The sequence below is a fragment of the Aethina tumida genome, chromosome 2 (genome assembly GCF_024364675.1).
Source record: "Aethina tumida isolate Nest 87 chromosome 2, icAetTumi1.1, whole genome shotgun sequence".
Classification (NCBI taxonomy): domain Eukaryota; kingdom Metazoa; phylum Arthropoda; class Insecta; order Coleoptera; family Nitidulidae; genus Aethina; species Aethina tumida.
This window is the reverse complement of record NC_065436.1, coordinates 33,319,243-33,335,032: the sequence shown is the minus strand read 5'-3', so window position 1 is coordinate 33,335,032 and position 15,790 is coordinate 33,319,243. Positions and strand designations below refer to the sequence as shown.

The 15,790-nt window shown below is 35.4% G+C and overlaps 1 protein-coding gene across 7 annotated transcripts in view; it reads left to right on the top strand.

Moving 5' to 3' along the window:
* Window positions 1–15,790, top strand: part of LOC109599945 (cyclin-dependent kinase 14) — a 121,084-nt gene that overhangs the window by 100,206 nt on the left and 5,088 nt on the right. For 5 of the 7 annotated variants that reach the window (XM_049963200.1, XM_049963197.1, XM_049963196.1 and 2 more), the window contains 2 exons: window positions 899–1,027; window positions 14,578–14,798. In XM_049963200.1, the coding sequence (XP_049819157.1) occupies window positions 899–1,027; window positions 14,578–14,798 (350 nt within the window). The remainder of the gene's footprint in view (window positions 1–898; window positions 1,028–14,577; window positions 14,799–15,790) is intronic. The other 2 variants (XM_020016002.2, XM_049963198.1) reach the window with 1 other exon arrangement.

The following is a 15,790-nucleotide window of genomic DNA, read 5'->3' as shown; positions in this document are numbered from 1 at the left end:
TGTGCCACCGTGTACTCTCTTTTCTATCTCGGTTAAAATGATTCAATGCTCCGAAAATGTTGTCGGTGCGATAAAAAGTTTATTACATTGTAAAATGTTGAAAAAGTTGTTCTAGGGGGTGACCGGCTTGTATTTTCTTTATAAAAAATCTCTTCATAAACGAGCTCTTTTTTTTTGTCGGTGCCACGACACGACGCAAAATTTATCTAGTTGATTTTTCATGCTGACTCTATCTGCATGATGCGCTGTCGTAGGGGCATAATTCAGGCCGGTTTTCCCCCTGGAGGAGCGTTTCAGCCTCACATCAAAAGAATCCGTCATATTTCAACGTGAGCTCGCCCTCTAAATGCAAATACGCCCACTCTTTGACTCGTTCTTACAATCTCTTTACAAATATTGTTATTATTCGCACGCAGAAAACACAAATTGGCATCGCTTTGTAACCGACGCGAATTTTGAAACACGTCATTAACATAGAAATTGTCTGTATCCTCCTGAGAAGTACGAATTTTACATCGGTTCTGAGTAAACGAAGCCGTCTTGAAGGAGTAATTAGAGGAATTGGAAGAATAAACAGAACAACAACCAACTTTGCTCTTAAATATTTAATAGAGAGATAATTATTTAATAACATTATGCCGACATATTAATTAATTCAGACCCATCACCGATTAATAATTAAATTCACCACCATCACCTCGCCTGGCGCCCATATATCTTGTCCGGTTAATATTTAATCATTTGCAGTTCCCAAACGGCTCCAAAAAGGCAATTCCTTGCCACCGCTTAATTATTCATCGTTAATTACACGCGAACAATGCAACCATAGTGTCAGTTACATTGGGGGAATCCCCGCCGTTCTGTACGTTAAAATTGAATGTTTTTTTGTTTGTTGCAGCGGTGTCAAAGGAGGAAGCGGACGAACACAACCACGGAAAACTGCCCTATAACGGCTACAGTGATGAGTTCCTAGATCGTTTGGAGCCGAATGGTAACATACCGCCCGGGAAAGGTGATATTAGATATGGTAAGTAGATTTCTGTCTATGGCAATCCCGAAAATCCCATCCGACCCTTATAGTCGTCGCTAAATGTCACGGGGCGCTTAAAAAAAAAATCGGGCAAAACTTGTTATGAAAAGTTCCAAAGGGGAATCGAACAAAGGAGTCCCGTTGTATGCACAAGCGTTTAAACTTGGCGAGACGATGTGGCAAGTTGGAAGTTTCTGCATGTGCCCACGCCAACTTTGCGCCTCCGCTAACGGAGTTTAATTCGATTCTAAATTCGCTCATCTCTCCAAAAAGGTCGCGGGTCGACGTTGTAATCCGTGTAACAAGTACACTTTGCAACCCCTATTTTTTAGTCGATTTTATTGACGCAAATTTGAATGGTCTAATTGGATCGTTGCGTCCGGAAAATTTACCTTTAACCACGCCATTTTCCTTAACAAGTGACTCGGTACGTCCTGCGTTTTAAACGAGTGCACCCGGGACGGCTCGTTAGTCCCGCTTTAAATCGGTTTTTGCGTTATTACCGGGTCTTAATATCACTGCGGTCGCACATTTTAATCTGTACGACGGTTTTAAGGGTCCTAACGGCGTTGTTTTTATTATTTTTTATGGGGGCCGTGCGCTGTTTTGACTCATTATTTGATTTAATGGAGGGGATCGTAATTAAAAATAACGCAATTAGTGTAATTTAAAAATTTATTAAGCACAAATTAATATGTAAATGAAAATGTGGCCCAACAATATTTTTTTAAAACATGTTAGCAAGTAAAATCAATGAATTTGCGTCTGAATAAATGTAAGCAAATGTTTTGCATATTTTAAGAATGTTAAATCTAAAATACGAATTCAATTTACATTGGTTATAATATGTCCTGTACTTCGTTTGCATATTTGAGGGGTTCGAAGAAGTAGTTGATCAACTTCATTTATCCTAAATTTGGGGACAGTTTGTTAAAACTTCTGTGTTAAAAATAAATTTAAATTTAATTTTAAAAGGCGAGACTTAACCTTTTCAGGGCTGCGTTAATTTCGTCACTAAGAGATATGTGACTGAAATAACTTATTGAGCACTAAAGGGAATCACATTTTTCTGTGTAAATCCTCTATTTATCGATATTTAATGATGGTTTCGAAAGGTTGCTACTCAATAAAAGATGTTGACACACAATTTTTTTATGGAAATTTTGACATAAAAATTATCTTAAATATTAATTCCATATGTAAATTATAGCTAAGCCAAATTCCATTAAAATCCAATAAGTAGTTCCCCAGTGATGCCTGCACATAAAATATGTATCGAAAACCCATTTTAACGCCCAATAACCCCGATAATGACCGAATATCCATGAAGAGGAACATGTGACGATAGATTTTCGCACCTTCCCACAAGGAACGGCTTATTTTCAATTAACCGAGTAATTTACTTTGCAATTAAAACTTTCGAGCGATTCATAAATTAGGAAATTGCCGAATAATTAGTGTAATCCCAGCCTCCAGAACGTGTTCATTGTCGGAAGTTGTGCGATATTAACTCTCATCGGTCCTTCTGAAGAGCCCGACTTAATTCTGTAAACGTAAACTGTTCGTATACATGGAGATGTGTCATGCAAATTTCGGCACGTTAGATTTAATAAAGACGATTAAATCCTGAAGGGCTCTGTATTAAAAGGAGGCCGTCAGCCGTCTACAGACGTCGAGGATATGCAGTTATGCAAATTATTAATTAGTAAATCTATGCTGCGATCGCAGTAACTTCTGCCAAATATAATTGGAAGTGTTATTGTTGTTTTAATGAAACAGTTTATAAACTCGGAATTGGCACGTCTGCAGGCGGAAATTATCTCGTTCGTCGTTGGAACCGTTCACCTGGTATCGTTTTGTGTTAAACGAATCTGCGACCTATTAATTATCTTTTACGGTTAATTAATTAAATTCCAGTGTTGTGTACAAATTTGAAATAAACTGTTTGCGAATACAACAAAGTTTGAATGCCGAGCTAAAATTAAACACGCCGAAAACAGGATTAAAAAGGTGAAGGGTGAAACGACGAAGAACTATGGCACCAGATTAGAACTGTCTGAACTTTAGTACAGGATTACCTACTAATTACCTGGAATTTATATTAAATAAATGTCGAAAGCGCATTACTTCTAATTAATTCCACTCAAAACATTCTCCAACAATGCATTACGGGCACGTTAATTTAAAACGGTTGATTGCTATGAAGAGTGTAGTCAAGAATTAGCAACGGAGGGACGTAATTTATATACTTAACAGGTGTAATGGAGGAGGGGGATGTTTAATGTTCATTACGGTCATCATCATTAAGTTATTTCGGACGTAAACGACCGAAAGTGCCGCAAAATTTTTGTTTATTTATTTTAGCAGCTTATTTTCCCATTTTACAGAGATTTTTGCGTTTATGTTGTGCGTCCATTTTAATTAAACATAAGCTGTTTTATTTAGGCTAATTAGTCTACTGTTAAATTCTGTTTTTTATCAACTTTTTAGTAGCAGAATCAGTACTCCCAAAAAAATCTCTTACTTCTAAATATATTTAATTTTTTTAAGTTATACGAGTAGCTTTAATCATTAAGTTTTTATATATCAATATTTTATAATGAAATTTGTTTTATTTAATTTAGGTGTTTTTTTTCTACTAATTTCTATTTTTCAGCGACAGTTGTCACAGAGTTTGTCATTAATTAGTTATTAATTATTTCTGATTCTTTTTTCATTTTCTTAACAAAATAAAATTGTAGGAGTATCAAAATAATAATTTCCATTTGGTCGACATTTTTCAAATGTCGAAATATGAACTTATAAGAAATAATAAATAATAAAAAAAAAATATTTGAATAAAAAACAAATTACGAAAGTTGCTAAAGAGATTTTTGTAATTACGATCTATAGCATAGATTTTATATATTTAGTTGCTTTAATTATTATTATTATTAATTTATTATTATATTTTCAAGAACAATTCATATTTTTGTCAATATTGTATTGGAAGGGCTTAGCAATTCCCTAAAATGTCTCATTATAGATAACAAAAGTTTTCCGTTGGGGTTATAAAATCCTCTGTTTTTAAGAAATTATTTATTGCACTAAATTATAAATCTGAAAACTTGTGAACTTTAGACTATCAATTTTATCCTTTAAGTTAAAGAAAGTAATAGAACGCACTGCGAGCTGTAATTTAATTAGAAAGTTGATAAAAGTCCGTAATAAGAAAGTTGCAAGAAAACCATAATCGATCAGTTTCCCGTTTCGGGCAAAGGAAAATCCTCGTTGTCAGTTTTTCACGGGTGTCGGATACCGCTGCCCCATAAATTCGTAATCCTCTCCCCATCGGCGAAACTTAAATGAACGAGCGGCAGAACCCGCGATGGGAAACTTTCACGCAGACACGCTTTGTTTTCCGGGGAGCATGTTGTGTTCCGGTGCCCGCGGGATTCATCGCCCGTAAACTCGATCGGAAAATGAATATCAACGTTAACGTCGGTCGTGTGTACGGTGTAACGTGCAAGCATAAATTCCGCGGGGAAATATCGGGGAGAAGATGAAAATGTCGAATAATTCATGGACGTGTTTTTTTTTTCTTCTCTCTTGGCGTGAGTTTTTGCGTTAAGACGACTGGAATAAACGAATTAAGACAAATTTGATATCGGGGGATTCGAATAAAACATTTTTTTGTGTGGAGTCGTCCTTGATATCGTTTTCTCAATGTGAATCAGGAAAAAATGCTGATTTTTTTAGTAAATTTTCTGTGATTGTTTCAATATTTGAATAAGCCACATTATTAATCTATAAATTTCATTATTTCTATGATAATTACACTTCAAATTCTATATATTAATTGGCATGTTCCACTGACTAACCGATATAATTAATTCCATTTTTTAATCAGTAAATTTCAATGATTGATCAGTATAATTCTAACTTTTATTAGTAAATTTTCATTGTTTGGTCACACACATTCTATACATAAATCAGTTCTCATTAGTCTATAAATTTCACTGAATAATCTGTCAGTTCCATTTGTTAATGAAAACGATTTCATTCATATTCTATTGATTAATCAAGATGTTCCAATAATTGATCAGTATATTTTTAAGTACTGATCAGTCTATCAAATCCACTACATCAGAATTCATATTCTTCTTATTAAACTCCTCTGTTTAATCTCCCTAATATTATTCCATTTTTTAATAAGTATATTTTAACTGATGAATCACCCGACTTTATAAACAATACAATCCTACTGACGAATCAACCATATTCCACAACTAACTACCCTTACCTAACCAGTATTGTTCGTAACCCAGTTCTAAAAATAAAAAGTTTTTTATTACTATTTCAATTTGCCGATGTAAATGCGAACTCAAAGTAAGTGGAGACGCGACCCGTAAAAATAATATTCCGAAAGCCATTTTGCGAGACTGTAAAAAGGGAAAATCGCGTTTTCGTGTTTTCCTCCTTCGCTTGTTTCACGTTGCCATCATCTATTCATATGGCTGTCGTACTGTAGTTCGCTTAGAAAACTCTACGAACTTTAAAAATTCGCCTATTCTATCGCCAGTACATTCAATTTATACCGGGAGCTTTCGAGCGAAACTCGACCGTAATAAACATGCTTGCGGTTTCCGATTAGTGCCGTCCTACCGTAATACATTCTACTTAACCGAGTCGCCCATATTCCCGGTTTTCAACTTAACCGGGTTTTATTATTCGCGCCCGAGGCGACCCCCGCAACGTGATGTGTCACTCGGCCGCTTTCAACCCGTTTCAGCCGGTTTTTCCACCCTCCCATTTTCCGTATTAATGATTCTTTATTCGAAGGATAAAAACGCCGCACTAGGGCCGCACAATTAGCGAATTACCATCGTGATTGTGCGACATCCGGTAGAGGGTTTCTTTGACGGCTCTAAATCAAAGCTCGGGGGGTGGCTGTCGTGTGACACGTCTCGCGGAAAACACGTTTAAATTCGAGTGTGCTCGCATTAAAACATCAAAAAATAATTACGTTCGGCTTTCGTGTACGAAAACCGGACTAATGTGACTTTACGGAGGCCGAAGGGCGGCCGTAACTTTTCGACCGAATAAATCGCGGCCGTCGATCGTCGAACAAACTGGCCATAATAAAAAATCAATTGGCTACGTGTTTTCGGGGGCGAATTGGCTTTTTAAGGCGACACAGGCGCCGGCAAATTGGTCCCGAATTTCGATTGCTTTGTTCATTCGTCCCCTCCGGATGATCCCGGCGAAAATCGCTGGTTTCCATTAACGCAATCGTGAAGAGGTGTGGGAAGATTCGTCAATTTTTGATGAAACTTTTGTTCTCGACCAGCAGAATATTTTATGCTGCAAGGATTTTATCTTACACCCATTTTAAGTTATTCTTCGATTCTATCAATTAATTAATTAATCTATACATGCGATCAGACTGCCATCTTCCCGATGATAGCTTATACATGGAGATAATACAAACTCCTATCTTGATTTCTTCCCTCTGCTTTGTTATACAATATATTAAATTTGATGTTAAATATTTCACATAAAGCGTATTTAGGTTGTATATTTCTGGTTTTGAGTTAACATTACTCAGATAATTATGTACGTACGTATGTAGTTTTCACTTAATATTCTGTTAACATAAACTACGCGAATAACCCCGCTGAATTTCCACATGCCTAAATCAGTTTATTTGTTGGGCTATCCTGCACAATTCCAATTCCTATCAATTATATTCTGTACCCGGAACATTCATCGTATAATGAAATTAGTAATACCAACAACTGAAATTTTACATGCGTACACCGAAATTTATTGGACGCAAATCCAGATAATTAAAACAAACGTCCAACCTCCTTAAAAAACAAACATTCATTAAGCCAACCCCAAATTTTCAGTGCAATCAGTCGGACATTATAATTCTTGCCGGCACCATTTGTACCGTTAAAGTAATTTCGCGGATTCTTCCCTAATCCCGAGTCGAGCATCGTATATAAATGCAAATCCGCAACGAGACACGCAGATTGCACTACGTCTCGTTTAGTCTGTAATCGAGAATCACGTTCCTTCGTCTTTCTATTTTTTTTTTTTTGTCTTAGCGAGAAAATTTGCAATTAAAAATTCGCCATTGCTCCTTTATTAAGTCCACAGACGAAAGGATTTTAAATTTTTTAACTCTCCCCCTCGGAACGCACCTCACATTTTAATGCTCGGCTTATTGTTCGGGTTTCGATGGCGCGGGGCTTTCATTACTTTTAATAATAAATATTCGAATTGCAAACAGCATTTTCGCACCCCCGACATCTGATTGTTCACGCATCCAATTCCCACGATATAAAACCGTACATCACACTACATTAAACGTTGCGGTGCGGGGATTTGCGTCCCGAAAATGTCTCCGGTCGGAAATAACGGGTCCAATTAGACGACGGGGCACACGCTCTCACCTACGTGCGATTTATGCCCGAGGAATATGCTAAACGGGGGCGCGGGCGTTACGGTATGATTTAAGGGCGCGCGAAATAATCTCGACTATCCATCTTGTAACTATTTGCATATCGGGGATTCATGGAAGGGCACGACGGAGAGCACTTGCCGTTTAGTTTGGTGGAGTTTGGGAATTAATGCGGTTTGAATCAATAAAGTGTATTAACAAATTGAGGTGTCAGTTTTAATATTTAAGGGTGGTTTTATCTGAAAAATAAACGTCACCAGGCCAGGGGTTTTATTGGCAGTAATCCTATCTAGACAGCGCTGGCATAATTTAGATAATGGCTATAAAAAACCGGCATTTCCGAACCCATTACAAAACCAACGATAATTGGTTTAATTTTTTGTTATCACCAGCGTTGACGAAAAGGTTAAGCTTATCGGGCGATCCCCGGAGAAAACTTTGGTCGTAATTCCGGCCTGGTGAATTTATTAATTAATATTCCCACTAGTTTTTCTAATAGGAAGGGTTGAATTAATTAACTAATTTTAGGACCCGAATGAGAATGACGTGCCAATTTATGAGCTGCTAAATGCAAACATTTTATTACATTTAATTGTTTAGTTTATTAGCCCTCGCACAGAGAGACCGGAACACAAAAATGTTGCAGCCGGAGTAAATTTATTCATTTGCCTTCGGCAAACAATGGAAATTATTCATACATGGACAAATGAGATTATTTGTAGACCAGACGAACGTTTAGGACTTACTTTACATGCGCTATATTCCATTTATTTCGGTTAAAATGCAAACTGTATCAGTACAATTAATAAACGATTATTAAAACTGATTTGCATACCTATAGCTTCCATTTTGCTGCTACGTCACCAGAAATTTGCATTTCCATTACAACTTTATTCTAATGTTTCAGATTAGTGTTCAGCTGCTAAAATTTTGATTCTGGTTTTATAATTCATAAGTTACCAGGGTGAGCATTGAATTTCCCCAGATGGACAAAGCCCAGAACGTTTTTTAGGAATCCTTCATAGGGTGCAAAAAGTGCAATACGTTTATAATACAACAATAGAACTTTTATTAAAATATTTGGCACTAAATTCGATGAGTCAAATTTTGAAAGGGAATCCTATTTTCTTGTTTCGTTCAATAGATTTTGATGTCTGTGTGTGTTCAGACACTCCATTTAAGTGGTAATTTAGAATAGCTTATATTCTTTTGAAAACATTTTTGAAAGGGCTCAATTTTATAGAGTGGTTATTTAATCTCTCTAACAGTTGATGGAAAATAAATAAGATAGCAAATTTTCTCAAGATAAATAATTAAATGTCTTAAATGTACCTTTAATTGGTATAATAGATGGGGGAACTGTTAAGTGTTTCACTCCTAATTAAAATTATTAATTTAAATTTAAAAAATTAAATTTTTATTATTAAATTAATAAATTAAATGTAAAATAAATTAAAATTAGTAATTTATGTTTATAAAATTTAAAAAATATGCTTAAAAATTATAAATATTTCTATCAATTTAAATCTTTAAAATTAAAAATTCACTCTATTGAAAATATCAAAGTAACAAATTAAATTGAAAAAATTAAAAGGTTGTTTAATTTCTAATTGAATTTAAAATGATTTTATCCGTATTTCGATGACATTTTAAATAATGTTTCTGATAAAACATCTTTATCTTTAATTTCGAATGAAAAGATTGCCATATTTCGAATACCACCAGTAAATCCGGGAAAACTCAAAAAATGCTATTAAACTTGAAAATGTTTGTGTTTTTTTTTTTCAGCCCGCTAAATAATACATAACGAACTATGGAAACAGACCAGTGTTTTCCTCACAGGGTAATTGATTCGAATGCAAAAAGTATCGTGCATCATAAAACTTTCAAACTTTCATCGCAGGACACGGACGTAACGAGATTACGGACGAAAAAATTGCCCAGCTTCACACGGAATAAATGCATCCGCCAGACGCTAATTCAATTCTGCCTCTGCTCAGGTTCAGTTTTCTGTATTTTTTTTTATTTTTTTGAGTGTCGAGCTGACGCAAATAATGCCGGGCGATGAGCAGACGAAAAGTTGTAATTGAATTGGTAGGTGGAGAGACGTCCCCCGCACGGGACGGCACGATGTATATTTAAACGTGCGGGCGGCGGCTCCTTTGTTTCCGGCATGCATTTTCCCGGAGCCAATTTCTTATGCCGCTCAAAAAAAATATGTTTCATTCCGGGACTCGTGTTTTATGCAGCCGCAGCTTGTCACAACGTTGACGACTCTATTAGGGGCTAATTAACCGGCACGAAAATTGTACGGATGGACGAGACGGCGTAATTAAAAACAAAACGCGGCAAAAAAAAGGACCGTTTCAATTTTTTAAATGGACGGTTTTAAAAATGCAGACACAATAACATGACTTTTATTTTAGTGGTTTGCAAATTTTAATTTTAATAATTTAGTCGATTCGGTGGCCTGAGAGCGCAAAATATATTATTTTTTTGGGACATTTTCCTAGATATAATGTATAATTTTTTTAATTATTTTTTTATTAATAATTGGTATCCAGAAAAAAATTTTCTAATAAAAAGTAATTGAATATTTTTAAATGACATTTTACTAAATTACAAACATTTTAAGTCCTAGGAGATTTAGATTGGATTAAAAATTGTAAATGTTACGATGGAAAGAAGGAAACAATAATTTCATTGCTAAACTTAATTGAGTCATTTTCAGCAAATTGAAATGTCCCCTCTACCATAACATTTTTATTTTTATTCGATTTTATATATCTATTATAGCCTTAAACGTCTGTGAAGATCATTAAAATTATTTATAATTGGAAAAAATTGCGCAAGTGACAAAAAAGGTGAAAAAATTGATCGTTAGTTAATTTAACTCCCTTTCTTTTATGTAATCGAAAAGAATTGCTTATACATCTTTATATAGAAATCTAATTTATTTTCGTTCACATTGACTCTGAACGTAAATTAAAAATATTAAAAAAATGAGTGTTTGTCGTGTTCAAGTTACTCTTAAAAACCAAGATAAATATTTTGTCTATTGTGTGTGTATATGCAACCAAGATTACACTTAAAAATAAATTATTTTTCATTATTTTTACATACTTTTTTTTGCTTTTTCACACATCGTAATAACAACGGAAATAATAGTAAAAGAAGAAAGAGGACATTTAAATATGTTTACATTTTTTGACACTATTTAGCAATACCCTAAAAATGTATTTTTTGAAGGATTTATATTATTTTATTGAATAACTCCCGAAAATGGTTTACAATGTTATTACGAGTCAACACACTCAATTAAAAATACAATAAAAAAACGCCTTAACAAAAAACAACTCTTTTTATAGACAAACAATCAGACAATGGAATAATCAGTAAATGAAATCTTTTCTTGTTTTCCAGGTAAGTAAAAAATGAATGAATTAATTAATACTATTAATTAATTAATACTAATAGAACAATCAGACGTAGATTGAAAGAAAAAATACTTACAAAGATATACTTTCAGTAAAGGTTCTGTTGATATCAAAAAAGAATATTCGAACAAGACTAAAGTTTATGGTTTAGGATTCCCTTTCTTGGCATGATATAAGATCAGTAAAGTTAATTATTGGTAACATGAACCGTTTCGTGTGTAGAGATATCATAGGGGATGTAATAAAATCATTTGCCAACAATAATTTACTAGTTGCAAGGATTTTTATGCATGATAATAATCCCAAGCAAGCGTCCAAAGTTGTTCACAATTACTTCACAGATAATCATGTTGAAATAAGTTCTCGATTAGTCAGAATAAAATCCGAATCTAAATCTAATTGAAAACTTATGGGACGATGCATAGTCTCAATAAAAAAAACGTTATAAACCATCAAATTAAAAGGAAAAATTTTCGTAGATATTTCAGAAACAGTGAAAGATCAGATGTTTAGAAGTGGATAACTTTGTAACAAATAGCCAAGACAACAATAATTAATATTGCCATAAATCTAGTATAAATTTTAGTATATAGAAAAATGATGATGAAAGTGCACACTTTAATTAAGAATGAAAAATTTTATGGTCATATGTTACTTCTTCAATGAGCTGCACACACGACGTATCACCATTAATTCTGTCAAAGGTTACCCAGGAGACAAGCTATGAAACATTACTCCTGAGAGACAAAACTAATTATAGCATGACATTACTCTGCTGTAGTATACTATTTTATTCATCTATGAATGTATACGGTTGTTTATTAATAACCTTTGATAATGATTGTTTGATAAGAAACTAATTAAATTCTTCCTGTTACATTTTACTACACATTATTTCATATAACATCAAATATGGATTATAAATTTCGACGAAATGATCTAAAATAGAACATGGGAGCTCTGAAACAATAAATCACAGTTCACTTAACCACCGGCCAGACGTAAATAATCCAAACCGAAATCCAAATATACATTAAATTAATCCTAACACCGTCCAATCCGGATCATAAACTATACGCGAGCATGATTAATTCCTGTGGCGACTAATCGAGTTCCCTCGCATTAATTTTCGTCACACATTCCTAAACTTTGCATTGCGACCGATCAAAAGGCGTCGTTAGTGCACCGAGTAATTTGGATTAGTTAATTAGATGGGCCATTTGTAAATACAAACCGTGAGTAAATAAGGGAAAACGACTCTCCGACGCCGTGCATTTTAAGAAGTCTCCCCGTTTATAAACAAGACGCCCGGTTGCGCACTTTACATTTAAATAAGTTCTAAGCAGGCAACGACATTGCTCGCACCTAATTTCGTAACGACATTCTTAAAAATCATGGAAAATACGACTGTGTGTGTGTACGTGTACACGGTAATCGTTACGAGGGGATTAGCATCTCTCGTTACTGCTCCAGTTCATTTTCGTCGAGTTCTCTTAATAACTTCGACGCAATAACTCACCTTAAACTACATTAGCTTACATTTGTACGAAATGCCCCTCCGGTCTTATTACACGGAGCAATTTCTTCGAACAATGCTAAGTCTTAAAAGCCTCTTATAACTCGGATCCACCCCTCGGCTCTTGTATTTACTACTACTCACGTAAAATTGAATACGAGATTCGAGAAGTGCAGGGGAATTCACTTTTCAAATTGGAATGGGGGGTCTGGGGCACGATTAAAACGCTAAAGTTTCCACGTGAAGATGGATTAGTTTACGTTTTTAATAAATTTTAATGAGGTGTCCTAGATGGGGTGTGAAACGAGCGGAAAAAAATTAAATCCACTTTTTTCACGTTCCGTCGATAACGACCAGCGATTTTATGGAGTGAAAGAGCCGATTTTTTTTCGTTTTTAATTGATGTTGGTTTTTATCGAGGGAAATATGAATAAGTTAAAACCACCCCCGGTTTGCTTTGCATCGGCGATAAAATAAATGGTACTCGACGAACTCGATGAATGACTTAATTAAGTTGGTTCTATAGAAAACTTATTAGTGATATTCTTTAGATTTCGCCGAGGGGAGAAACTTGCTACTCTTTAACTTACATAAAAACGTTGGGCCCCCCTGTTTTTTGACTGAAATTCCCATCTCCCATTAACTAATTTGATTATATCGGCCGTGTGCTGCTCCTTCTCACCTCCGCAACACACGACGGCGACGGGCTCATTAGCGAAGTGGCGCACGCGACCGTCGAAGACTGCGAGCTTTATTTCGCCTACGTGCTCACGGAAAGACCACCGCAAACATTTATTGCGGTGATGTATGGGGTGCACCGCATCCGCACGTGTGTGTCTTTATTGAAATTTATGTTTATTATTTTCGGGTGCAAATGTTTTCGTGCAGCTCGGGACCATTAGTTTTTAGATTCAGTTAGCTATTAGTTACTGGAAAAAGTTATTTATAGTTTTAACTTGTATTTCTTCAACAAAATAATCACCTTTATAATCAAGAATTTTTGCCATTCTTTTACAACATTGGAACTGAAGAAATAATCAACTTCAGGTTCGACATCCAATTCAGAGTTAATCGTAAAAAATTCGACAATTTTACTGGAAGAAGTAAAAAAGAATATGACACATCTGTTAATGCCTCACAAGTCAATAATAAAAATAATATACCTAATTCCTGGGGAAACTAATAAAACAAAATTAATTAAAATTAAAAAAAGTTTTACAAATTTAAAATACGGATTTAAAATAGATACAGATAGAGATACAAATATTCAAATAATATTATTAAACAAAATAAAACATATTTATAATGTTTTTAAAGCTATTAATTCTAGAAACTTCAACTTTGATGATGAAAAGCTTCTTCTAATGGTTGATTCATCGTAATTTAATGACAAGCCTATTTTCAAACATATTGTAAGATAATTTTGAACAATTTTGTTAATTTCTCTGTAGGTATAGGTTTTAGAACGACCTTGAAGTTGTTAATGTTCAATACATTGATTGCTACTTCTAAATCAACGTATAATGGCTGTTAAAGCAGCAAATATAATAATAATAATAATAATAATAAATTACTAGTCAAATTCCAATTATCCACTTCAAAAGACACGCATTGATACTAGATTTGTGATAAAAATAGCTTAAATCATATGGGTGTTTTAACAAAATTAAATTATTTTGATGTTTATATTCAATGTATGTAATAATTTAATTAAAATACATTTTCATGACTCCGATAATGTAATATAATACACATATTTTGCATTGTTAATAACATAATTAAGTTATTTGTACATCATAAAATTGCATTATGCTATTAAACCTTTGGGGATCTGTTAGTATACCAACATATCAGGTATTTCCCCCATACCAGATTGAATATTAATTATTTATTACCAGTGCCATAATATCAGGTATAGAAAATAAATATTTACCTGTGTCGCACAAATCTGGCAAGCTTTCAGTCAGTACCATTCGATCAGTAGTAATCGAGGAAAATATTTCCGGTGCTGACCGCAAAATGAACCTGATAAAAAAATTATCGACACAATTTGTCAATAACCGCGTCCACGCGTCCCCCGATCCCCCGTCCCGACGCCTCTCCCCAATCCCTGAGTGTGAACGGACCGCTATAATGAGATCGCAAGGTTCCTGCGTTGTTTCAGAATGGAACGGCGGCGGCGGCGGCGGCCACGACCGCGTCAAGCGGCAGCTGAGCGTCTCCAGCGACAGCAAGCTGCTCGACGACGACATCCGCGAGGAGACCAAGGTGATACTGAGGCCGAGGAAGCCGCCACGGCCCAAGAGCGAGGTGCTGCTCAACCAGGGCTCGGACCACAGAAGGACGAAGCGCTACTCCGCCTTTGGGGTAAGTACGGGGACTTGTGCAAATAAAAAACTCATTAAGTTCACTTTTTATTTTATCGAGTTTACTAAGTGAAATTTATGCCTTCTTCGTACGGCGAAATTGTTGTCGCTCCAAGGAACAAATTGAAATTAACGCAGTTTTTTCTGCTTTCCGCATTGTGCCTTAATTACAAGTCGAGAAAGTTTTTAATTGTCCCGAACGAAGTAGGATTTTTGCCTGAATACCTCTAATTTGGTTTTAATGAAATGCTCATCGCGGACCGCCGGGCAAAGTAAACAATGCCTTTATCGTCGAATAACATCTTGGAGACTATAGACAATGGATGTCTTGACTAAATTAGGGACGAGTTTCTGCACATTCAATTAAAACGATGCGAGGACAATCAATCGATTGGGCAGCTAAAAATAAACGTCACAGTTGCCCAATGAACCAGACTGCGCCATATCCTGTGCATTAAACGATTAATTTATTTGATATATTTCCGCCGGATTCTCACGCACCGATGATGCCCTTGCATCTTTGAATCGCGAATCGGTTTCCGTTCCGTTCGCGTTGTCATTATGTAAATGCAATCATAAAATTCCTCGTGCACCACGTCACTAAAATTGCGATTAATTTCGTAAAAACCAGGTCGGACAAATAGATGTTACCTATTGCAAACATTGGTTCGTTTACAATTCGGATGCGGTTCGGACCGCTTCCTCTAGGACACAATTTACGACGAAGAAATCCTCCACTAATTATCACGCTGTTTACCCCCCTTTAATTAATTAATGAAACGGTAAACGCACTGACGTGTATTTACACACGCGTTTTTTTGCTTAATTCGCCGGTACGGCGATAGGAGTTTGCGTGGCCGCGGCTCCTGTAAATACGGTTAAAAATACGTCGGGCAATGTTTACGCCGGTCGCAGTTAACGGTGCGGAGTTTGTAAAAGGCAGCTTCTCCATCATGGTCTCAGTGAGTAGATAAAAGTAGTGTTTGAACGCGT